Source organism: Aulonocara sp. 'chitande type north' Nkhata Bay, linkage group LG1 (assembly GCF_057382095.1).
Source record: "Aulonocara sp. 'chitande type north' Nkhata Bay isolate Kocher_YH1m ecotype deep benthic linkage group LG1, A_spYH_male_GT1.1, whole genome shotgun sequence".
Lineage (NCBI taxonomy): Eukaryota > Metazoa > Chordata > Actinopteri > Cichliformes > Cichlidae > Aulonocara > Aulonocara sp. 'chitande type north' Nkhata Bay.
The window spans coordinates 25,634,622-25,661,456 of NC_141344.1; the positions used below are offsets into that span (position 1 = coordinate 25,634,622).

Consider the following 26,835-nt stretch of genomic DNA (forward strand, 5'->3'; position numbering starts at 1 on the left):
ATGGCCAGGCAGTGAGTCGCAAACACCAAATGAAAAGCAGTTGTTTGCACGGAGATAATGATAATGTCCAGAGCTGTTATAAAAAAATACAGTTGAAGGCCTCAGCGGAGTACAGTGGAACCCCGACTTAAAAAAGTAATTTGTTCCCGAGGGTCTTTCGTAAGTCGAAAATTTTCGCAAGTCAAAGCACCCATCGAGTGAACGATAGGCTATAAGCTAATTGCTGACTGCAACAACAGCGAAGCGCAAGTCACATGATTCGAAAGGTATTGTGGGCATTCTGGGCTCAGCCAATCAGAGCCAGCGGATTTCGTTACGCGGGCATTTTGCCGTAACACGTAGGGCTGTGCGATATGACCAAAATCTCATATCCCTATATAAGAATTCTATCGTCCCGATAACGATATAAATCACAAAAATTGAACATTTTCTGTAAATTCTGTGAATCTCGGGCAGCTCGACTTGAGTGAAGTGTTTCCAGCTGCGCGTCGTGTACCTGGAGTCGAGTTTTTTAACAGATGCATGAAACTATACATTTTTAGACATAAGTTGTAACGGCCGCCGTTTTCTTTGTATTTATTACACGGCGTGCTGCGGGGAAAAGCCTGTTCTAACGTTTGAGTCTAAGGTTTATTTTTTTAGCACCTGACGGCTTTTTTACTTCTCATCCGTAAACAATCTGCTCTTTCACGTGATTCAGTTTATTTTGAAAAGTCTCAACAGGATTTTGAGCTTTATTGTGAAAGGTTTACGTGGAATATAAACAAGCGGACACGCAAAGGTGTTACCGTTGCTGTTGCTAACGACAACGCATAAAAACAGGCGCTTGTCCGTCCGTAGTGTGGTTATATTACATATAAGAGAAAGAGAGAACTTTAAGAAATGAATATAGCCACTACAGTGACCATCAGAACGATGAAAAAATATTGCCGTAAACAGTTTATTTTGCGACACCACGAAACAAACGCTAAACGTAAAATGAAACGATAAATGTTTTTATATCGTCATCCGATATATATTGTTTTATCAAACAGCCCTAGTAACACGGGCAGAAATATTGCCGTTAAGTGCCTTCGTAACTTTAATTTTTTGTTAAATGGGGTATTTGTAAGTCGGGGTTCCACTGTACATGTGAGTAGAATATGATAGTGAGTGACAAAGTGAAGGTTATGTTTTTACTTTAAGTTAACACCTATCAGACTGCTTAAAAAGAATACTGATTTGATTAAACTCCCACCTCCAGCGAGCGTGATCGCTTTCAAATCACGAGAAGCTAAAGAGCCGAGAGGATAAAGGCTATAAAATTTGAGACACATTACAAAGGTCACAGGAAGTGACATGTGACAGTTCATGTTTTAGTTTTTACGATCATATAATTGTATTTACATGCTGTGTTTTTGCACTTTTTTTTTTGTCTTCAGTAAAATACTAGAAATTGGAAGTTGTGCCTTTGACAGCAAGAGTTGCCTGTTCTGGGTACAGTTCGTATTTTTAATGGGCTGAGGATTATTCTATGCTTTACTTTAGCCCAACTTTATGCTATGGCTTTAAATGAAGCACATATAACATCTGCCTTCGTTACAGAGTGACTGACGGAAAGACACAGCTTTTACCTTTAAGCGGGGCCGTGTTACATATGTCAGATTCACACCTCTAGACAGTTCACACAAGTAGAGATGCCCGTTCTCTTGTCAGCTTTAACAATATCGTGGGAGGTAAAGCTATGGGTTGCAGAGATCTTTCTTTTTTTCCACATGACTTTGTTTCTGATCTCACCATCCTGCTATCTCTTAATGAATTCTTGTCTCATTTAAGGCAGAAGCTCCGGTGCTGGATTCGGAGACTGCAGATATTGGTCCATTTTTTTTTCTTCTGCAGTGATATCTGCTTTTACTGACAATAATAGTCTGAACACTGAATCCCTCGTTTCTAACAGGTGCATAGTTTATTTGAGGTTCCAGGTCTGAGTTGGTGTATGTTTTGCATGTTTCATGTCCTCTGAAACGTAAACATTACACCGGATATCTTTTCTTCTGAAAGTATTTAACTTAAAAAAACAGACCCGGCTTAAAGAGGGCATCTCAACATGATGTTATAATACCAGTGGTTTTGTGCGTGTGCGATTTAATTGGGTGGTCACAATCAGTTGACTAAAATGTTTTGTGAGATTTGGATGCCACAATGCTGTATAGTTGGACTTGTATTGTGCTCAGTTATACAATATTGAGTGAAGTACCAATATAAATTATAAAAACAACAAACGACAGATTGTTTGATCAATTCTGTGCAGTCGGCTACAAAGTGGGCGAATTACTCCGCTTTGATTATGTGAAAATTCCTGCAGTGAATTCTGCACATCTTCCTCTGAATCACTGAGATGCGAGTGCGAGTGCCCCTCTGTCTGGGCTATTTTCTTGGCTGATGTAAATGAATATCTGTGGTGCCCTGGGGCATTGTTTCCCCATGTTACACAGCATCAGGAACCAGGGAGATAAATGGGCTTGGCCTGTCCAAGGCATCGGGACTTCTTCTCTGCTCAACCATAACTAGTAATGTCCTTTCATCCTCTGCCTGCAGTGCTATAGATAATGGAGTATTTGAAGAAGAGGAAATGCTAAAACAAAGAGACGAGATGTGGTTTATGTGATGGCAGTGGATGGGATAATCAAAAATGTCAGAGGAGAAGCAAATGTGATATAATATAGAGAAATAGCAGTGGGGTTTGAATGCATGAAATATATATATAGACAAATATAAATGGATTAAAATATAGGAAATCTAAGAAACAGTTGCCGAAAAGGAAGGAAGAATATCTCAGGCAGTTGTAAATAATCAGAGGATGAGAAAATCTCATGGGTGGTTGGATGGAAAGATGGATGAAGAGGGGCGGGACAGCAGGCAGGCTCCATGGGAGATTGGCTTAAGTAGCATGGTGCCTGGCTCCCCTGCAGTCACTGAGCCTCAAGTTCAAATTCAAAAGAAAGAAAACCTGTCAAAGCAAACACATGCCCTTCTAACACACGCCTAAACCCAATCACATGCACACAAAATCAGGAAGTTCTTTGGTGTCACTGCAGCAGCATAAAAAGAAAGAGCCCTGATAAATGTGGGATGAACCATTTGTAACATAAATGTAACTTTGTGCTGTTTGCCCTAGTAGCCGCAAGAATTTCATCAAACATCTTTTTCACATGCTTGATGGCGCACTATAGCTTTCCCTTACCGAAGGAGATCGAGAGCATGTGTATATGTGTCTCTTTGCGAGCATGTGAGGATGGCGACTGGGAGTGTTTTTCTCCGATAACCTCAGTTTGTTACTTTTTGATCCTGCTAAATTAAGATAAGGGGCTTGGTTAATTAAACTGTCACATGGCAATACCTTGAGGAATTGCCAGGCCAACACAGATTTAATTGGGTGGCTGCAAATGTCCCCGCGTTGCCTCTCTTTTTCGCGAAGCAGCCCCACAGATGGGGAGAAACACCCTCATGGCTACTGGCAAAAGACTCACGAATGACAGACATGAACATTTTAATAAAGAGGGGTGGAGCCAACGAAAGGTTGATCTGATTACTAATGTGCTACTGTAAATGCTGTTCCCATAGCTTCCTGCTTTACAGGGTTAACGCTAGGTTAGACTTAACGGGACAGATTTTAATTGCTGCTTGAGTATGCGCGAGTGAGATTTGTGTAATTCTTCTGTACATTGCAGGCGTCTCCTAAGTGCATTAGCTGCAAGGGTCTCCAAAGCCCGGTGGACAATGTCAGCAAGCTTAAGATGCATCTGGAATCACCAGCAGCCAATTAACAAGCTGACCTCACCTTCCCACCTCAAACCACAACAAAGATCTATTATGGAGATTTGGAAGGCTTGCAGTGTAAACAACTAAGTGCGATGGATCTTCCTACAGTGCTTATGGGTGTTTGCATACATGTGCTTCATTGAAATTCAGAGCCACAGTGAGGTAGACGGATTGATGTTTTGCTGATGTGTAGGTTTTTCTGTAACAGGTTTAAAGAAAGCATTTGATCAAAGCACATATCCCCCAGATCCATTCAAGTTTTGCTTTTACTTTAGGAAGCTAAAAGTATTTACCAGAGTGTCCTATCACGCATAAACACTCAATGTTACTCATTTTAAAGGGAAGTGGCAGCAATTTGCGGACACACAATGAATGACGTTAATTGAAATGTTTTAATCTGATGCCGTTTTTAGAAAATCAGCACCGCTGAGATTAGTGTAGGCTCTTTAGCGGCGTTGTGGGGTTAGTGTTGCTGGAGGACATTTCCTTGATAGCGTAGCGCCCATTCAGTGGCGATGTTTTGAAAACAGTTGTCCATCTGCCCCTAGAGGTGATCAAAATCTGCCTTGATTAACAAGTGGGAAATCTCGGTAATGGTCCCTTGTGCTGACTCTCATCCCCTCCCAAGTGGGGATCAAAGAGGATGAAGTTTTGAGCCCAGGGATAATCTAGTTCCCTAGATTGTGATAATGCTGCTCGGGATGATCGTGTGGATCAGAGCGGTTGGGGCGTGCTCGTGCCTGTGGGTTTTATGCTTGCATGTACTTGTGCGCCAATGTGTTGGTGCTTAAAAGAGAAGAGGCAGACAATAGCAGAGTGAGCCACTGGAATAGTACACATAGCCTGATGGAAAATAGGATGTTGCTGTATCTAGGCAACCACATCAGAATTCAAGACATATCAAACAACAGGTGATCGCCACCATCTTCCTTTTTAATTTTAGGCGGATTAATTGTGATCAGATATTAATTGATGGTTTGCAACAATGCAGCTGTTTACAAACAAATTGCAGTTTGACATATTTAGACAGGCAGACATACGTGGGTACTGCTCTTTTTTTTTTTTTTTTTTTTTTTTTTTTTTAAATGACATCAGAAACAGCAGTATGCGACATTACGTGATGGCAGAGCTTCAGTTCATCCTTTGTCATTTTTTTTTTTTGGGTACTGCTCTTTGATACAGCACCTACAGATGAAGGTGATATGCCTGAAGGACAAGGACGGTTATCATTTTTTCATTTATTCCACAAAGTTTCAATAGATGATGTGTTACTATTTGGATACAATTAATAGATCCTTTTCGAAGAAATTACCCCTTTAAAACATTTTTCACAAGTCTCTACAAGTCTCTGACATTGACTGTGCTTCACTTGTGAGATGTTAGCAGGTGCTGCCTCTTCAAAAGCATTTAATTAGAATTGATAACTTGGCCATTCATAGCCAGCTTACGATTCAACAAAGGATGACCCCGGGTTAAATTTAGCACTCATAACATAATTTCTAGTTGAATCAAATGACTGCAAGTTTTAAAAGTCTGTGACACTGCCTGTGCAAAGATTCAGAGTTGGTTTAAAGCGGCTCAATTTTGACAAAAAACTATTGTGATCAGTATCTTCATCTTGATTTTTTCACATGATTATTCATTTACCTAACAAGCAATATGGGGTTACTAAACTTTAAAGTATGCATTTTCATGTGCTTCATTTCCTCCTAACTTTTAACTTAACTGAAGTGCACGAATGAAAAAAAAAAGGTTCACGTTATATCGAGTTTAACACCTGCCAAGCACTCATTGCCCCCTGCAACTATCTTTGATTCATCTGTCCAGAACACATTATTGTAAAAACGCCTGGTTTGCATTATTCCAATCTGTAATTTAGCTCTAATGGGTTTTTTTGGCCAACAAAGGCCATTTTTGTGGCACATGTCCCAAATACATCAGATTTGCCAAATTTTGTTCTGACTTTAGACTTGTGTGCCTTGACATCATCGACTAAAAGAGTTAGCAGCAGATCCAATCCTTTGAATTTTGAGGGATTCTTATGAGCTTCTTGGATCGTCACATGGTCTTGGAGTTTCAGCGTCTCTCCAGTAGAGCTGAATAACAAAGTCTTAGCTGTGCTTTGGCTGGTTGGTTGGTTTGTTGGTCTTGTTGAATTTGGAGAGGGGACCAATACCGGATCAGATTGGCAGATATTTGAAATCTTAAGGATCACAAACTTTTGAAGATCTTAGTGATTATTTGAAGTGTTTGGGATTAGACTGGATGACTGAATCGTCATCAGGTTCTCTGGCTATTCTAGTTACGACTGCAGCAAGTTCAGTATTTAAACCGATTTAGCAAAAAACATAGATTTTAATTTGAAATGATGGAAAGCTGCTAGTGCTAGCAAACACTCACTTTGCAAACCAATCTGTTGTTGTGTGAAGCTTTAAATTGTGCTCAATTTTATTTTGAGTTTTCGGAGTGTTTTCTCAGTTTTACATTCGATTTTTTTTTCTTTTCCTTTCTTAGGAAATAAGTTGGCAGGAAAATCACTAAAACAGAGAGCTCTTCTTCTTCTGCCACGATGGCACCACATGCTTTAAACCAAAAGAGATTTAAAGCACCGAGGCTGTATCTGTCAGATCCTAAGGAGCTATTTATTAGTTGCCCTAATATGAAACACATAATTGTAATCTTTATGGCTTTAAAGGGATCCAAAATTTATATCAATTAATTTTTAACAATTTATTTAAATAATGAAGATGGTGCCATTTGCTCAGGAGCATCACTGTTATTTCTTGCCATTGTTTTAAAAAAGTTGCAGTGTTTGGTTGTTCAAGTCTGTTGAAAAATTCAACAGTTTATGAGATGTTATGTTCATCCAGTGCACCTCTTTTGGTAGAAAAAACCCCCAACATTTGCAGTGTGAAACAGCAACAAACTGGGACTTTGTTTATGAGTTTGTTTGGTTTTTTTGCATTTCTTTGCGACTTACAGTTTGCAAAATGACAGTAAGCTTAAGCTCTGCTGAATCTCATTTAGGTCTTAACTTCCCTGTTGTTCTGCATGGTCTCCTCCCACCCTGATCTGTGTCTGGTGTTGGCGTCCAGCTGTTCCATCAGCACGACAAGTGGTTCAGGAAACTCCCTCATTGTTCACTGACCAATCGCAAACACACCAGAATGCTGTCAACGAGCATTTTCCACCCAGTGGTTTGCATTTGCCTGCACCTGTGGTTTCGGCCCAGAGGGCATGGGATGCATGAAGGGGGTGGGGGGCAAAAAAGGAAGAGGCTGGGCACTGGCGTGGAAAGGAAGTCAGATTTCGGATTAGACTGTCTTTCTGTCTGTCGAGATTAAACGTAATAGATTCATTCTGAGTTTCCCTCTTTTTGTTATGTTTTCCTCAAAATGGATCAGAGGCCAGCTAAGCCTTACTACCCACCCGTATTTGCATTTTCGCAATTTGCATGAACTCATTGGAGCTCAGAGGCAACTTACGGTTGTGTGTGCACATGTGCAGGCATGCGTGCGTTCCTGGCATGTGCTTTGTACTTTGACAAGCAAAATAAAGAACTAGTCCAAACAATCTAATAAACGTGGCCGAAAGAAGCTGCGCCGCATTCCCTGGGTTCTTGGCCCCAAATCACCTGGAAATACAAAGCGTTTATTTTCCAACATTTACTGGAATGTTAAGAAATTACATTCACCGCCCCTCGCTGACTTATCACATGTTGTTACACTGTATCACACTGCAGCTGAGAGCCTACTGAGGAGAGTTACTAGGATAGATGCTCAGTCTGCACTGCAGTGCTTTGCTAGCCTGGGTTGTGAATCTTATCAGGCAGAGTTGTGGTAGTGGAGTGTGTGTGTGTGTGTGTGTGTGTGTGTGTGTGTGTGTGTGTGTGTGTGTGTGTGTGTGTGTGTGTTTGTTTGTGAGTTTGTGTGCCTGCGTGTGTGTGTCCAGGCCCCTCTGGAGTCCATTAATCCCAAATCTAACAGACTTACTGCAGAGGCAGCCTTTGATGTGTGCTGAATCCCTCTCTGGAATATTGGATGCTGCTTCCATAATACCCACTTCCCTCTCTCTTGTCAGGAATACATTGTTTTGTTTTTCCCCCCACGACGCTGATATTGTCCGGCAGGACAGGTGGCTGCTGTGTTATGAGTTTGTTTACAATTCAGGTGTGTTTTTAGTGGTTCTGTGATCTGTAATTTTACATCTCTGAGCTCCTTTAATCCCATTCTTATCTTGTGTAAGCCTTCTAATCTTTGACCCTAATCTTAAAGCGTCACATAGAATGGGGCAGTGCAGATTGACAAGAGTTGTTTTTCTCACCTTCAAATTCAATGCATACATTTGTCAGCGAGAGCTGGGGTCCTCCAGCCTTGGGGTTTTCTGTCTTATGAGTTGAGTCTGAAAGGTATTTATTGTTATATATTTCTATTTATTTGTGTTTTATTGCAGTGGCCGGGACTTGAACCCAGCCTATTTTAAAGCCTCGCGCTTATAACCCTCTAGTCTCAGGAGTGAAACAGATGGAGAGGCAAAGAAAGTATAAATTAGATAGTGAGATGGAAAACACATTTCTATTTGAAATGATTATCCTCCCCGACGGCTATACTAATAGACTGTTATTGCATTTCCGTCAGTTTCTTTTAATCTAATCATGCTTATAAACAGATGAGTGAGAGTGTTAGTGTTTGCGTATATTCATCCATACAGAGACATAAGCAACCAGTGTCTAGACGGCAAACACCAATTTGGCTGGCGCATGGAGGAACATCAATGCTAAAGCAATGCTGCTGAAACACTAGGCATGTTCTTCTGCATGGAGAGGAGATTGCAGTGACAGACAGAGAGCGATAGGAGGAGGAGGAGGTGGCGCAGCAGAAATAGAGAGGCTGGCAGAGCTCGCTGTTGCTAATACATCCAAAGTGTGTCAGTTAGCTCTCTAAATGTGTTAGGCCCCGGAGCTGAGAAAGCCAACACCATCGACTCAACCTACCGCACTTCACCTTTCCACTTAGCCTCTGTTCAACACCCGCCAATATCCTTGGAGGGGGTGGGTGGGGTGGGATGGTTGGGGGTGTGGGGGTTTTTCCAGTGCTGCTCATTGGCACGACTGATCAGATGACTCGGTGCTAAAGTGTACAGTTTTCCTATTATACATATTAGTCTCATGAGTACACGTCCTGAAGTGCTGAATTTAGAGAAGGTAGGTGGTATGCAGCGTGGCAGGTAGCTTTACAGTTGGTGTGCTTTCACACTTACTTCCCTCCTTTGGCAGCTTCGCTCCAGTGTTCAGCAGGCAGTCGGGGTGTGGGTGATCCCATTTTATGACAGTAAGTCATCATACTATTTTTTATATGACAGATCATGCACACAGAAGAAGTCATTTTAACTTGAATATATGCCATTTATTGTGTAGCTAGTATTAACTTGTGCCATAATATTTAAAAATACATGTAAATGGTGTACATTCCTGTAAAGAAATTACATATATATATATATGTATATATATGTATATATATATATATATATATATATATATATATATATATATATATATATATATATATATGTATATGTAGTGCATATATATATATATAGTGCATATATATTGTGCATGATCTCATATTCTCGTGTTGCTGTTCTTCCTACGCCATCATAGTAATGTTAGTTAAGCATCAACATCGCAAATGACCAATGATGTTGTTAACCAGGAAGTTATCAAAAGCAAACCCAGCATTTACTGCATTTTATTAATGAATAAAGCAAAAGCTTAAAGTGTGCATCATTTCTTCTAAAAGATTTCTTATATAAATGAGGGCCTTTTTCTCTATGACATCAGAACAACATGACTAATGTTGGTCCTGAACCAACATTATTATGATGATGCAGGAACAACAACGACAACACGGCGATATCAGATACTCCGTATGATGTAACAGCTGATCCATCCCTTATTTATTTCATCATTTACTCCAACATTTTTGCACTCTGGACCTTTGCGCATATAAATAGACAATAACAATATGTAGAGCATATGTCACGCTGATACTGTCCATATCCGGAGGCAAGTTCCCTGTATGTGTGCGCGTACTTTGCCAGTAAAGCCGATTCTGATTAAAGGAATTGTGATTACACTTGATTAATGTAGACAGACTGACTTTCTGTGCTCCAGTGAGTCAAAGTGGAAGAAAAATGAAAATATTATGCACACTCTAACAAGCAGGCTTGGTCTGTCAGATTAGTCTGTTTGAAAACATCTGAGTGGTGTCATGTCAGGTACGTGATTAAATTCACAATTATTTTTTTTTTTTTTTTTTGTGGGGGGATTTTCACCCAGGGGATGCTTTTAGTTCAGCCGAAGTAATGTAAGAGAAATACACATTTTTAAAAGTGTCACTAAGAAATGCGAAATGCTCTGGTTGGTTGGTTTTTCAATTCTGTAGAATTTAGTCTGAGAAAAACGAATGTCATAGCAAATCACAAGGGTTTGTCCTCCATCGTCATCTAGTAATATTTAAGGCTTCTTGCAAAAATTACGATTAAAAAAATTGTGATTTGCAACACCGATACTGATACTTGGTAATTGAAAAATCTGATAGATTGCACAAGATTTTCTTCTTTCACACACATTAAACAAATTTCCAAAATATTTATCAAGTATAATTATTTATGAGTTCTTGCTATGACAACATAACAATGCGGTTCAGCTAATATATAATATGTATTGCTGATATTATTGATCAGGCTCTGCTGTTTTACTTGCTAAGGAAACAGTATTGCTAGTAGCAACAACCTGTCGAATATCCACAAGGCTTGCAGAATTTTCCATTTGCCCTTCTTTTGTATGATAATGCATTTTATCTCAGACTTCGGTTGCAAAGCAGAATAGTGCTATCATTTGATATGAGGGAGAACCATGTCCTAATGCAATAGTAAGGTTAGTACTATTCTGCTTTATGCTGTGTGTGTAAGTGTTGTATTACAGTGATGGTTCTGTGGAGACACAGCGTCAGAAGCACTTTCCCTAATCCTGCTAAAGCAGCACACATGGGAATGATTACTTGCACAAAGCCATGACACTCTGAGTTGTTCAAATCCTTTTGTTCAAAAGAGAGCGACAAACAGAGGGGCAGACAGAGAGCGGGAGACAATAAAAGAAAGTGATTTAATTCAGTAAATGTGACATCATTTTATGTCTAGTTGATCTTCTTGTTGTATGGGTTGCCCGAATGAAGCCTCCACAGTTCTTCGTGTTGTTTTGGGTCGGCTATCAGGACAGGGCCGCGGCGCTTTATTTTTAGGCAACAAATCGAGTCAGTTTAAGAAAAGATCCCCCAATTCTAGAGCAATGGAAGTGGATCATTAACGCAGCATGGCTAAAATGTAAAAATTTGTCGGAGGGAAGCACTTCAAAAGACGACCCTATGTGAATTAGAAACAAAAGGTTTCCTTTCATTCTTTCTTTAATAGGGTGTTTTAAACCTGTTTTCTCCTTGGATAGAAACAGGATTTCTGTAATGAGCTGGTGAGTCACTGATTCTCTCGGCTTAATTTTTTTTTTTAATTCCCTGCCTCCTCCCTCTTTTTTTTCTCTTTCTCGCTCTCACTTTATTTCTTGTGCTCACTGTCTCTCTAAATGGGCCAAGGCAACTTTCTTTGCCGTCTACTGGGGGAAGGAAGTAGATTAAGGCTGTTAACAGGCAGAAGGATGCTGATCAGCCTTTCTGGTCTCTGCTCTAATGCTCGGTCCATACTGTGCTCTCCTCCTCCTGAGGATCCTGGGCTATAGGCTCCCTTTGAACACATTGCGTTTGTTTTGAACTGGCATGTGGTGGAAGAAGTGCTGTTTAACTGAAAAGCCCATTTGATTCGCACAAATATACCCCAAAACGATTTAAAAGTGTCATGCAGAGACGAAGACAAAAGAAGAGAAAAAATAGAGTGCACTGTCTTCACATCTGCAAACAGTAAGTAGTAGTGAGTAGAAATAAAGCATTGTGCAGGCCTGCTGTGTCTATTTGTGTTGCTTATGAGTGAACATGCTGTGATGCGCACACTCTAAAGACAAGGCACACACAAGTACGCTATATTTAGATGACAAACTGCCATAAACCCAGGCTAAAGGGGGAAGAAATAAACAAAAGAGAGAGGGGGGGAGAGAAGCAAGGCGGTCCAGAAGCATCCCCTGTCACGGTGCAATCCCCCATGTCCTAATTACACAGGCTTAGAGGAAACGGAGGATTAGCCACTGATTCACCACACTTCTCGCCTCATCTTCTAATAAGTTCCTTTCTTGTCTCCTTGCCACCCTTTGTGCCACCCTCCATGTCTTTCTCTCCAGGTAAAGGTAGCAAGATACTATTGACTTGCGGCTTTCTCTCTTTCTTTGTTACATCTTGTTGGCATGCCAGGCTCAGAGAGCATGAGCATGTTTTACTTTCAAACACGTCGCCATAAAGAGTCTTAAAGAGGTGTTTGAAAATATTACTCACCTGTGGATCTGTTTTTGAACATTTATGTAGTTCTACATGCTTTCAATATAAGAAAAAACATTTAAAGATTATTTATAGTACAATTTCTATATTTATTTTTACAGATATTTAAAATATTTTTTGTAATCCTGTATTTATATGACTTTATATGGCTTATGCCAAATGCATATTGATAACCCATTGCAGGATGTTTGTGAGGAATTGTCTTTAAAGTCCTCTGGACTCTGGCAACATTAAGATTTTGTTAAATTAACTTATGATAAACACATTGCATTGGAGCTGATTAGTGCAGAGTTGTTGTAGAGTTAGCTTGTATAAACAATGGCTAATGTTCTTCAATGCTATAGATTTTTCAGATTTATTGTTTGCTAGGTATAAATAGCTTAATGACAGTAGGATAGATGTCTGAGGGCTGTTCCTCTCAGACATCTATATCTAATAGCTTCCCTGTGGCTACTCTCCTGAAATTGCTCCACCATTAAAACACTTACAGGGTGAAAGAAAGAGGAGCGATCTATTGCCAGAGGAAATGTGAATTATACAAGGTCTTAAGTCACAGGTTGGAAAGGAAGACTTTTTTTTCGGGGGGTTGGGAGGATTGTCCGTGGAAAGAATCTGTCTTGACTGACCATACAATATTTAGTGAGCGTCTCTGACTGCCGTGAACACAGAATACTCAGAGCTGCTGCATGCTCGATAATATATATTTTTTCTTTGTTTATTCTGCGGTTAGCCTTCTTTTCCTTTGTTTCTGTGTCTCCAGCATTGAAAATCTCTTATTGAAGAACACGCAGAACTTGGCTGAGCGGGTTTCTCAAACACAACAGTGGGAACTTTGTCACATGTCGAAGATGTGGTTACAGATAAACAACAGTTTGTCTGTCCTCAGCTCTTTTTTGGCTTTGAATAGGTTCCCGTGGCCGTTTATTACTGTGGAACCTGTTCTTCTAGTCTGAGATTTGCCTGTCAACAAACAGAGAAATGCTGACATTCACCTCTTTTTTATCGCACTTGTGCGTAGGCTGACCTTTGCTAACAATTAAGCGGGTGGAAATCTTCTGTAATTGATATTTTTGTCAGGGAGCTCATGGATTGTGTGTGAATTGCAAGTCTAAAACATGTTCTCAAAATGCACTAAATTCAGGGAAGTCTATTCATATTCGAACTGGGTATATTAATCGAGGTTCATTAAAAACCAATCGATATGTCCTCAAGTTGCCTGCACACTGGCACGGGAAAACTGTAAGTGGTCACTCCGCAAGGACGTCAACAGGCACACACATGTGCGCTCACAAGCAGCAGCGGTTATAAAACCACGTAAATCATTTGCAAACACATTTGTATTTATAAGGACTGCATCCCACATTTTACTGCCCTCATTTCTGCTTTGTGTTAAAGGAAAAGTGCTGTTTGAGCACACCGTGTCATTTAAGCTAAGGAGCATCCGCCTGCCCTCATCTACACAACCCACAGACCCTTCTTGCCACCCACTGCACACAGCAGTGCTTGCTCATCATTGATTGGACTTTGTGTGTTTGTTTTTGTTTGAATATGAGCTTATGCTCCTCTTCCTCTTCCTCTTGAGTTTTTATCCCTCTCTCTCCTATGCACAAAGACTCTTTCCCCAAGGTGTTCTTTGAACAACTTAGCCAGGCATTAGCTGACGGAGGGACTTGTAGCTCATGAGGGAACGCCTGAAGAGAGGACGTGTTTGATCCTAAGATATCTGCCCTTGATTCTGTCTCTTCTGTGCCAGCCACCCAGTGCTCCCCACCGCCGCTGCCAAGCATTTCTGCCTATAAGTCGGCATTCTTATGCCTCCAACTGAGATAAAATCTATCACGCTGGAGAGGACTACCCTTCTCATTGTGCAAAGTCACCCACTGCACATGAAAAATAAAATCTACTCACTCAACATCTCTAAGGTATGCTTTACATCGACTCCACAATTTAGCAGGAACATAAGTTAAAGAGGAGCAAAAAAGTCTATTTAAACATTCAGCTTGCTCCAAATTACCAATTTATATCACATCACAGGCAAAATTTAGTGTTGTTTTTGGTTTCAAGCGGAGCAGTAGACCGGCGTAAAATGCTGGTCCCCTAGCAAACTGTGATGAGTACACCAAAGCAGCAGTTTCATGGAAATACTATTGTTTTCCAGCCTCTTGAAATTAAGTTGGCAAAATATACTGGCCAACTGTAGAGAACAGCCAACGTTCCCAGCACAGCTTTGTTTTAGATTCATAACAGTATCGGATGCAGTAATTCACTTGAGTAATGTCCTCATTTTCAACACAGCAAAACTGTGCTGCTAAAAAGAAATATAGACTGACTTTAATCTGGAAGAAACTAAAGCATAACAGGTCTGTCAACAACTTAAATGACAGAGGCAGCATAAAACCACTTCCATAGATTTTAAATGCATTTACATTAAAATCTATTTCATTAATAATCATTAATTAATACTGCTTTCTTTTATATATAATTTATTTTCTTGTGTAGCCCCTCCAGTCTACCTTGACAACTGAATTCTTGACAAGATAATGTAGCACAGTCGGCTCACTAAGGCCCAAAGTCTGAAATACTCTATTTAAGTACTGTTTTTGGTCGACCGGCGACCTGAGAAGTCAGATATTTAGCAAACATTAGGCTCAGTCAGAGTGGAGACTCTCTCATCTGTGCAGTCCAAATATTTAGTTACCCTGATTGGCTGAGAATGTGGGAATGTGTGTGCGTGTGGGGTGGGTGGGTGTATACGGATGGATCAGCTGGGCTAGATAGAACTAGGTGAGGAGATTAAAAGGAAAATGACACACACACATGCACACCTAAACCCACACTGCGAGCTCCCCCAGGTGAACAGGTGCAGTCATGGTCTGTCACAGATGCTCTGCGCGATTCGTCAGCTGCCATTCCTCCTGTCCACCTTGGGTGGTATGGGAGAAATTCACCACAACACAACCTCAAATATACACAAATGCACTGACTGATTTATTTTTTTTTTTTAGCCTCATAGGCTACTTCTGTAGCTTATAGAGCTGTCTAAAGACTCCCCAGGTGTGACTGTGAGGAAAACGACTGATGAAATTTATGATTTGTAACTTTTTAACAAGTTCTTGAACTTAGGGAGCACTCTAACATGCTATGGATTTTCCCAGTGTTATGTTTTTGCTAGCCGCAGCCTTTGAGTACACCTCCCTCTTGGTTCACCCCTCCCTTCTCAGGAACCACAGTGTGTGACAGTGGGACATTAATCACAGGGCTGGGTAATAAAGCGAGGAGGGATGGGCATGTAGGGCCAGGGGGGCAGGCGTCTGGAGGGAGAAAAGGCTGTTTAGGGAAATCACACCATGCTTTATGACACACACTGATACACAGGCACACTTTTACACTCACAGGTTTCGTTGCACACCCTGTGCACATCATATTGAAAGCATCCAGCCTAAAACTTTGAAAAATTAGTTGAAGAGGAGAGAAAAAAAACAACTCATTATTTAGAGAGATGTGACCATTACCTCTCTATTAGTCACTGCTTTGCCTGCTTGTGTCATGTCATGTGGTCCGGTCCTTGTTAATGAAGTGTTAATTTAGAAAGACTTTCTTTTTGTCAGCAAATGAGAGGGAGGTTTTTGGTTTTTTTGCAATTTAGAAAGACTCAATAGGTGTTTGCGGCTCATTAAAGAATAACACCTTAACTGCTGCTGTGCTGCTGAGGTGAATGGAAATTTCTGTTAAGCTGAAAATGTGAAACAGTAAAAGAGTGTGAATGCATGTGATCACTTACTAAACGATAGCACGACACAGTTCTTTAATCTACTGGTTGTGTAACTTTTCAGCCTCTTTTTTTTTTGGTAACATCATCTTCATTCTTTCTTGGCTTTTCACTCTGGAAACTCGATTGTTATTCATGTAGTAGGTTTATGAAAGGTTCCCGATTATAGATCCTACACTTCTGTGAAACACAGCTTCAGCCCGGTAGATCCTTAAGATCGACCTATTGAACTGACTGAAAGCAGAAAAAAATGTAAACCAAACTTTTGGACTATGTAAAGACTCTAATTCAACCATTACTAATAAATCAGCTTTAAATCTTCCTCAAAAGACGTGTTTTTTGCGATAATTCTTAAATTCTTAAAACTTATTTACAGTACATGGATTTCCTTGGAAAACAAGGCCAAGGACAACATCACAGAGGAATTCAAATTGGTGTTAATAAGTATTAATCATATACAAAATGTTCTGTTCTAAATTTGATCAAATGTAGCATAACAAAAAAGGGTAATGGCTAGCTTTCAGTTTAGCTAGCTCTCAGAGAGATTTAGGCTACGTTCACACTGCAGGCGAAAGCGCATCAAATCCGATTTTTTTGACCCTATGCGACCCATATCCGATCATGCTATGACAGTGTGAACGGCACAAATCCGATATTTTCAAATCCGATCTGGGTCACTTTCGTATGTGGTACTGAATCCGATACATATCCGATGTTTTAGAAAGCGACTGCTGTTTGAACGGTCATGTCGCATTAAATCCGTCTTCGATGTCACCGACACAAGACAGACGCCAATTATCAGCTCCGGAGAAGACATCGAAACTGACAGTGAAACTGCTGGGAAGAAATCGTTGGAGAAACGTGAACATTTTATTTGTACTGTATAATCTGCAGATTCTGACAGAAATCTGCAACTATCCTTTGAAGCACCGCTCCTCTCTAAAACAGCAATAAGGATCATTATTAGGTTATCTACATTATTATGTAAATAACAAAATAACTTAAAGCAAAAATTGGGAAACGGAAAGTCCAAAGTCTTTATATCAACGGCCATCTGTCAAACAATATTGTTTGCTCTTGGTCTAAACAGAGCGCGTTGTGTGTGACGTCTTCTTTTGCGCATGCGGACCGCTTTGAGCGTTCACACTAGAGTGTGTTTGCTGTCGCATTTTATTTGTAGTGTGAACGAGCAGACAAAAAAAATCGGATTTGATCAAAAAATCAGAATTGAGCAATAAGACCTGCAGTATGAACGTAGCCTTAATGCTCAATTCCGATTTTTTGATCAAATCCGATTTTTTTTGTCTGCTCGTTCACACTACAAATAAAATGCGACAGCAAACACGCTCTAGTGTGAACGCTCAAAGCGGCCCGCATGCGCAAAAGAAGACATCACACACAACGCGCTCTGTTTAGACCAAGAGCAAACAATATTGTTTGACTGATGGCCCTTAATATAAAGACTTTGGACTTCATGTTTCCCAATTTTTGCTTTGTTATTTTGTTATTTACATAATAATGTAGATAACCTAATAATGATCCTTATTGCTGTTTTAGAGGAGCTGTGCTTCAAAGGATAGTTGCAGATTTCTGTCAGAATCTGCAGGTTATGCAGTACAAATAAAATGTTCACGTTTCTCCAACGTTGTCTTCCCAGCAGTTTCACCGGATGGCCAGGAAGCGTTCGCGATGTCTTGTCGGGTGCTTCTCTGGCGCTGATAATTGCCGTCTGTCTTGTGTCAGTGACGTAAAAGACGGATTTAATGCGACTTGACCGTTCAAACAGCAGTCGCTTTCTAAAACATCGGATATGTATCGGATTCAGTACCACATACGAAAGTGACCCAGATCGGATTTGAAAATATCGGATTTGTGCCGTTCACACTGTCATAGCATGATCGGATATGGGTCGCATAGGGTCAAAAAAATCGGATTTGATGCACTTTCGCCTGCAGTGTGAACGTAGCCTTAATGATGTTGTGGGTTACATGGTGTTACTACTGATCATTAGGTCATTTTAAAGACAATAAAGTTCCTTCATTCAGCGTTTTTTTTTTTTCTTTTCACCAAACGTATTATCTTATTCTGGCTCATCTCACAAAACTGATGTTGACAAATAAAACAGTGAACACGAATCATGTACTTATTTGCTTTCTTTTGAAACATTGTGTCCTTTTGCTATTGCTGAAATATTTCTTAGAGCAGCTTTCTGACTTTTATATCCATTTTAATGTGCTTTTAGCATTGAAGATAACTGGCAGCTACAGAGATGTCCTATCAAAGTCACTGTCGCGCATTCTTGAAATTTTGCCCGTAAGTAAGGCAATTAACCCTGCTAAACGTAGCAGCTCTGTTTCTCTTTAAGAAAGTATTCAGAAGTTTAAAAAAAAAGGTGTGTGTGGAATTAAACCTTTTTGCTGGCAATAGAGGTATAATACATATCTGATTTCAATAAAGGATTCAGGTCAAGAGTCTACGATATGGCTACAAAGATACAAAAATCAACCCTGCCTGACTTTGACTTGGAATTTTGATAAGTGTTACAGTCCCACTTTCCCTTGAAGCTGCAGCTGAATCTTACCTCTTCTTTCTAACGATAAGATGTTCTAGTCATCAATCGCACATTTTTTGCTAAATATGAGTGGATCACCCTCCTGCCTTTCATGGATTCCCATTTATTTCACAGACACTGTACTGGCCTTTTTGAGACTTGAATGTAAGATGAAGTCTAAAAAAATATATATATCTCTTTATAATGTCAGTGCCTGGTGTTTAGGCCAGTTTTGTAAATGAGTGAACAAAGAAAGATAAAAAAAAATCTCTGTGCATGGTGGAAGTATATATTAATATCTTCATTTTCATCTCAAGGTTTTGATTTTACAACAAATATCTAGAATACCGACTTCAAATTGAAGATGCCAAACGAGTGCAGGTATAAAGCGGTGGAGATATAATGCAGGTAATGTGCTTCCTTGATGATTGGCTAATATAAATAGGAAATATTTATACTGCCGTATCAGTTCAGATGAGCAGATTTTCAGTCAATCGGTGTAGCTTATATTGGACCACATAATCGCAAGAGAGAACCTGCTGAGCATGCCCCTGGTGGCCATATCAACACAGGCAAATGTGTCCTTGATCCAGACATCTACTGCCCATCCCAGAGAGCTGGTGAAGCCTAGGTGAAGAAAGTGAGAGAAGGAGGGAGAGTGCGAGATGAATGTCACCTCTGCTCTCATATGTCATATTGGTAGTCATAGATATGAGGAGAACGCCTCAAGGTTGAACGTGCAGCTGAGACATGAATAATCTATCAGAGGATTCCTCCAACTAAACAGAGGGAAATATGTCAAAATGGATTATTTATAATTTAATTTACACGTGTTGAATGGACAAACACGAGACATTGCTGAGGCCAGATGAATTGTTTGTGTCTGGAATTCACACACTGGTTTGTTAACCAAGCGTGGTTACATGTATTCCCTGTACGCTGTAGCTTGGTGATGGATCACAATAACAGCGCGTTGTCATTAGAAAGTGCATTCAGGTTTGTTTTTTTGTTTTTCATGCACAAGCTTTGGACCGAATCGCTTTGACATGTTGTTTATACTTTCTTACCCAAATCACTTTTTGCACAAAACACAGGCACACACTCTCCCATTTCTCAGTGCGTGCAGACGCATGCACTCACCCCCACACTATTTAAATGTAGTCCGTCTCGTACTGGTCTGGCCTCTGCTTTCCAGCTCACCTTATTTCTTCTTCAGATGACTGCTTCAGCATGGGAAATGTCAAGCTCTCTTTGCCAGCACTGTTTGGCTTCTTCAAACATTTGTGAAGTGTTAAGCTCATCTCTACAGCTTAGGAGGGCAGTCTCTTAGGAATCTAGACTGCTGACCCGCAACACAGCAAAGACAGCCTAGCCAAGTGCACTCAAGCACATCCACTCTGCCTGCTCATTCGCATCAACCAAAGATTGTATTAGTCCCAAGTTTGTGGTCTCTAAAGCAGCACTCTCACCGTGCTGCAGAGGTTCATGCATTGCATAATGGAATTGATGGGGGTAGCGTCGCAGCTCTTAACAGCAATGTTGTCTTTTCACATTTAGTTGGAAACAATAGTGTGCAACAATGAAGAAATCAAGGTTTAAATCATTAACAGTCAGCCAGAGAGGTGAAAGAGGTGACAAGCTGTAATGAAAATGAGCAAGAGAGATGGCTATGTTCAATTATTTCTGTCTGCCACCTGTTCTGCTCTCACTTTTACTGGGCTACATAAACAGATATGAAAATCCTGTGACTAGAACTGCCTTGCTTCTCTCCCTGGAGACAGCTGCCTTAGTGTTGCATTTCTGCAAGAAATTGGAAATATGGTGTTTACCATATATGGTTCCACAAACAGAAAGAGGCGCATGGCGTATCTCAAAAGTAATATGCAATTAGCTTGAGCTCTTTAGACGTCTGTGCAAATAACCTTTTCTATTATACCGGAGATGGCTGTTAAATTTTCCTGTGTGTTATAACATTTGTGAGATTGCCCCAACCTGTCCCTTTTTAAGTTTATGCGTCTTTAACTAATGGCGTGATAATGTTTTTCTGTCACATTTACAGTATATTTCACGGTCACATCTCATGATGATGGGAAACAAGGACCTATTTGTGTTCATTTTATTTGTGCTCTTGGAACTGTTCAGATATTGTCTTTCTGTGTGTCCTCTTGATTTCGTCCCACCCAGCCAATGTAGAAATTCCATTTAGTATGGGACAACAGATGCTTTTTTTTGGTTGTTTGTTTTGTTTCATTTTTCACATTTTTTTTTCACTTATGCCCAAAAGGAGGGGAAAAAAGTGCTTCTTCTTTTATTATTATTCTTTTTAAAACCAAGTTCTGGATCCGTTTGACACAGGCATGAACACTCCCATAATCAGCCAGAGTGTGCATCCTTCTGCATAGAGATGAAAGCGGGGAACACACACACACACTTATACACACATGCGTGCACACGCCAGCAACAAGAGCACACAAATAAACAGGCACAAACACACAGGGAAGAAGCACAAGCCATTTGGCACAGCCTCTCTGTCTAGGGAGGGCTTCAAAGCCCACTGACATGAATTTATGATAACGGCACTATGCCTTTGCCAAACCTCAACTGTTGTTGTTTTTCCTCTTGCTCCCTCCCCATCCTTTCTGTATGCTTTGCCATCCCCTTGATCAGGGCTTTGGAAATTGCTAGCAGGTGTCCCCCAGTCCCCTTGAAAAGCTATGTGCACGTACTATATGTGCATGTGTTCATGAATATAAGTGTGTGTGCATGCGTGTTTTGATAGGGGGAGCCTGATCGGGCACTTCCTTTTTTGCATCATTTCATTAGGACTGGCTCTAGTTCTAAGACTTAAGGCTCCAACTTCCTGTGCAGCTCAGTTCCATGATACTTCTATGAATCTTCTACCCTCTCCCTGTGTGGTTGTACTCAATTCTGTGCTCACTACTGACATAAAGATCACTTTCTTCTCCGTCCACTCACTCCTTCTCCCTTTTTTTCTCTCTGCAGATGAGGATTGTCTGAACTGTACAGAGGAGTGCCGGGTACTCGGTCATTCTGACCGCTGCTGGATGCCCCAGTTCCCCACTGGAGGAAACCAGGCAGAGGGTATCGACTACCGCAACAATATGTTTGTGCCAGCAGGGATGGAGACTGTGCCAGAGACAGAGACCTACGAGACTGTCAACCCCAATGGCAAGAAAACATTCTGTACTTTTGGCAAGGAGAGACGTGACCACACCGTCCTGGTTGCCAACGTCAAGCCCTACTTGAAGGCGAAACGTGCTCTCAGCCCACTGCTCCAAGAGGTACCCTCAGCCTCCAGCAGTCCTACCAAGGGCTGCTTCACCATGTCTCCTTGCTCCTCAGTCAAAAGCCCCGCCGACGGGGCCGAAGGCAAACCACCTCCGGCCACCTGCTCTGGTCACTATGGTCCTCCTGATGGTCAGTACCTGTCACCCACCAAACAAACCAGAGAACAGGGGGTCTACCCTTCCTTGCCTCCTTCAGACCCAGTGGCCAAGGTGCTCGCAGAGGCTCGCTCTAGGATCAGCCAAGAGGCAGCAGGTGAAATGGAGTGTGTCCTGGAGCAGGTGGAGCCAGATGCAAGCCGTGACGGAATGGACGCTGACCAGGTGGTGAGAGACATCGACAAACTATTGCAGGACTGCAGGGGAAGTGAAGCCACTGGCACACTCAGGAAGTGACACAAAGAACTGCAGCAAAAAGAAGTCAAGACGGTAGAGAGAGGAGTAGGGTGCTATTCCACAAACTCTCATACCAAAACTCTCACCAAAACAAACTGAAAAAAGCTTAAATGGCTCTTATGACAGGAGCTCTTTTCACTGTATTTGTCGTAAGAAAACACTGAACATTTAATATATCAGTCATTCAGCACCAGTTTCGGTGCTGAGATCCCTACCAACAGAAAGGAACTTGGTAACAAACATCTGAATTCTTCTGAATTTATAAACTCTTATGTTTTGGATTCCTAAGCAAATTGCAGAGGTTCTCGCCTCAGGCACCTCGCAAGCTTATTATCTAAGTGCCCACCAGCTCATAAGTGTGTTGTTCATGGTCTCGTGAAATCCTACATATTTAAGTGTGTAGGTGGATTTCTGTTATGTGTGATGGACATGAAAAACGATCGAAAAAGGACTATTTATGGTCAGATGCGACAATCGACGCCGACGCAGAAACAAATTCTAATCGTTTTGGGGCAGTCAAAAGACCGAAATCCACAAGCCGACCTTATCCTTTTTGAATTTAATCTAAGTGTTTGGATCCTGTGTCTGAAAAGATTGGTTAATCAGGGGTGTGTTCGCAGGGGTTTGTTATGAACTGGGGGGTCGGAGTGGCTTCAGTGTCCCGCTGAAGGTGAATTATTACCAGTGTAACCATGCTTCTTCTGTCATCTGTAGCTACATGTGTAAGCTGTGTCTGTCTCACACCTCTATTTAAATGTTCACGTTGCTGACCGGTGTAGCTGCACGCACACAAGTTTACACACGTGCACTACACTTTGCGCAAACATACGCTGACACACGCACTGATGCCTCACCACACTCAAACAAACACACACACGCACACATAGACACAAATGCTTAAACACAACTGTCCATCTGTGGAATTGTCCTATACATGTACGTCATCAGCTTTCAGTCCCTTGTGTACGGTGAATTATCATGTGTGTGGCTCTGCCTTAAGGCAAGTTGTAAAAAAAAAAAAGGGACATTTTTCCTCAACTGTGAAAAGATGATATCTATATGATTATATAGATGACTGTATGTATGAATCCATGTATAGTGTCCAAATATTAACAAAAATATTTATACATTTTGTAAGAAAACGAAAAAAAAAAGAAGACGAAATGAGGAAACTAAACGAAATGTGTCCTGGCGTTAAGGTCGAGACCGGCGTATTAACTGAAAGAACTACAGAGGACACTGCCATTGTTTCGAAGACAAATATCCAAAAATATAAGCGAAGAAGAAAATGTCCCTTCACATTCTCACTATACATAATATCATTATATGTGTAAATGTATCCAATTTAGATGTGTTTACATCAAAAAAATTGACATATTTTTTATTGATTTTACTGCAATTTCTGTGCATTTGAGCCAAATTGTTATGTGTACAAAAGCTATATTGTGTATTTTATTAAATTAATATATAGTTGTGTTGCAATATACTTGGGCTTATATTGTATTTGGCAAAAGTTGCCTTAGTAGTTGTCGAACTCTGTGAGTTTGCTTTAGTTTGGGTTTTATGTTGGTGTTTTCTCTTTTGTTTCGTTTTTTTCCATCTCTATTCTGCATCTTTGCAGGCTGGCTTCAGTGCTTTTGAGATGTCGCCTCTTTTTACCCTGAGATCCAGCTGGATCAGATACAATAACTGTTGAAAGCTTCATGAGCCAGCTGATCTAGAATACGGTTCGAACCAACGACAAAAAGCAACAACCACAAGAAAAAAAACAGTTCAAATATTTTTGCTGAGCAGATTTTTACAGGGCAGCTATTTTCTTTAACTAGTATACGTATTTTCTGTTCATTATGTTTTTACTTTATCTCCAAAAAAAGAAACCTGCCATATGGAAAGTGGAGTGGTTTCCTTGGTGATCATAAAACTGCCTTACTGTCTCTGCAGAGAGCTTGTTGTATCTGTGGAGCTTGTGACTGCTTATAAAGCCCTGGTCCACCAGAATGTGCATTTTCTATAAAGGACCAAACGAGGTTCTTTTTTCAGCAGTCTGTGTTGTTTATGTATGTACTCAATACCTGTTAGAATTATCATAGTTTGCAGAGAAACTTGACATCTAAAATTCTATCTGAAGTTCTCTTTTTTTTCCTTTTTTTTGATGTCTTTGCTGTTTAGGTACATGGTTTTATAGAGCCATGTGACTTCGCATTCAGGCTTTCTTAAGAGGAATAAAAAAGATACAGACATTTATTTTTGAAACAATTTTGGCACATTTCGGCCACTCTCTGAAATAATAGCGGGAGGTGCTTTTTCTAATATTCTCTGGTGGTAAAATACGCAGAACAGTAGGCTACTAGATTAGATGTGTTTTGGAAAAATGTGACCACAATCACCAAATGTATGTGGAGATGCAGCCATGAGAGGGAACAGTGACTTCAGATCCATACGACTCCTGGTACGTTTAACACCGGGAAGAGCTGAATGGGAATCTCAACAGCAGATATAACACCCTCAGTCCTGTGAACACATCACATCCGAGTTCTTTTGCTTCCTTTTTCTTAATTGAGATGCATGTTTGGACATACTCTTGTCAGTCTGCCATTTTGTTGTACCTACTTGCCATGTTTTTTTACATTTTGTGCATTCTACCCTTCATTTGCTTACTTTTCTCCTCCTAAGCCACTGGCTTTCTTGCCTCTGTGGAGCAAAGTATGCGTTGCCTTTTTCTCCTCTCTTTCATCTGCAGAGTATTTGGTTTCGTCTTAGCTTTGCTCTTTTTCCTGGGAGATGGCAGAGGCTGTTTTTAGAGAGGACTTGGAGGATTTTGACAGAGGAAGAAAATATTTATGGCTCTTTTTAAATGAGTTTTTTTCCTCTCTCCTTGTTGTTATCTCTTTCAAATATCTGGATAAATCAAGCAAACCTGACATTCACAACATACAAACAGTTAAAATGTGCTGTTCTACGAGCACGCTACAACTGTGATCCATAAAAAAAGTCTTGTCACACACACATACACAAAAATAACACCAAGGCACTTCAGCTACACACTGCCTTTTATTTAAATGCTAGCCCCTTGGAGGTAAAGGCTCAAAGAGAGGGCAAAACACTACCCAGACAAATGTGACACTTCCACACTTTTCTTCATGCTTTATTTTTCTTTTTATCTCTTTGTGCTCAGTCTTCATGCTCGAACAAGCTTTCTGTGCGTGTGTGTGCGCGTGCAGAATTCACTTTCATGCCTTCATATTTTGACTAAACACTCCTTGATTTCTGTTCCTTCTTTTCGAGAGGTTTAATTCGCCCTTAAATTAAACCGCTTTTGTTGCACTGTCTCTTTCTTTTTTTCTTTTTCTTTTTTTTTACTTTGACATTCACTGAACAACAAAGGTCAGAGGTCATCCCAGGATTCTTGAGCCCTGCTGCTGAAAGTGCTGTCCCCTCTAATGGCGTTCCACAGGCCCAGCCACTGTCTGTACGCTCCCAAACGTGAGGGCAAATGGGGAAATGAGCTGGGTTCAGTGGACAGAAGGTATTCTTTAAAGCCATGGCCCCTCTCTCAGGCTTTTTGCTGTTTAATAAAGCAGAGGCTGCTGCTGAGGTCAACACATAGTGGGAGGTGGAGCACAATGTAAGGCCTTTCATTGTTGTCTAATTACACACTGTTGGCATCATACACTGTTAGCAGTGCATTACTGAACTCTAGAGTGGGTTATTTTTGCCCACTTGAGACTGTTGGTTTTATCAAGTGATTAGGACAGGGCCTTGTTGAATGTGGCTAACCACCTCTGGTCTCTGACTCACACCGACGCAGGTGCACATGGACTCAGACAGCCACTGCTTCACACACACAGACAACATGCCTTTTTTTTTTTTGGTAGTTACAGCAAGCACCCAATGTTTGTCAGTGTTGTCCCCTCACCCTCCAGGCCCGCACTGATAGCATAGGACTCCACGCTACAATGGGCAGCTGGTGAAAAGACCAGAGACATTCATTTGTATGGATTATTTCAACTGCTATTGTCTAAAGGCTGTGTTCATTGTGATCTATCTGAAAAAAAAAAGAAAAAAAAAGATGAAAAGTTCAAATAAAAAAAGCAATTACTAATAACGTTTGCTCTTGTCCTTTTATGAGCCGGTTGAGGATTGGTTAGTCGCAGCTTTGTTTTGATTTCCCCTTCGTCTCCCGAGCGATAACCTCGCATGTGCGTCCACGGAGCCAATCTTTTTCTTGTCAAATAGAAATGCATTGTTTACTCAGCGAGTGCCAGATTAGTTTGGAACAGATAAAAGACTTCAGAAATATTTCCAATTGTGTTCTTCAATGTTAAATTCACATGCGCAGAGCAAATCCTACCAAAGTACACACACATAGAAACTTGCTGTGGGCAAATGATCCTCGATTCATTACATTAGTTCACATTTTCACCACATAAAGATTACTGCTCATGCCTCTTTTTTTTTTTTGAATTGCTTAGAGGCAAACAAATTGGCGGTTGAAATTATGTCTACTACTGCTTCTCA

General features: G+C 40.7%; 1 protein-coding gene across 2 annotated transcripts in view; it reads left to right on the top strand.

Annotated features, from left to right (window-relative positions):
• pcdh17 (protocadherin 17) overlaps window positions 1-26,607 on the top strand; it is a 67,388-nt gene extending 40,781 nt beyond the window's left edge. The window contains exon 5 of one of the 2 annotated variants that reach the window (XM_086290345.1): window positions 21,620-26,607. In XM_086290345.1, the coding sequence (XP_086146471.1) occupies window positions 21,620-22,317 (698 nt within the window). In that variant the 3' untranslated portion in view covers window positions 22,318-26,607. The remainder of the gene's footprint in view (window positions 1-21,619) is intronic. The other variant, XM_086290335.1, reaches the window with a different exon arrangement.
• Window positions 26,608-26,835: the final 228 nt, after the last annotated feature.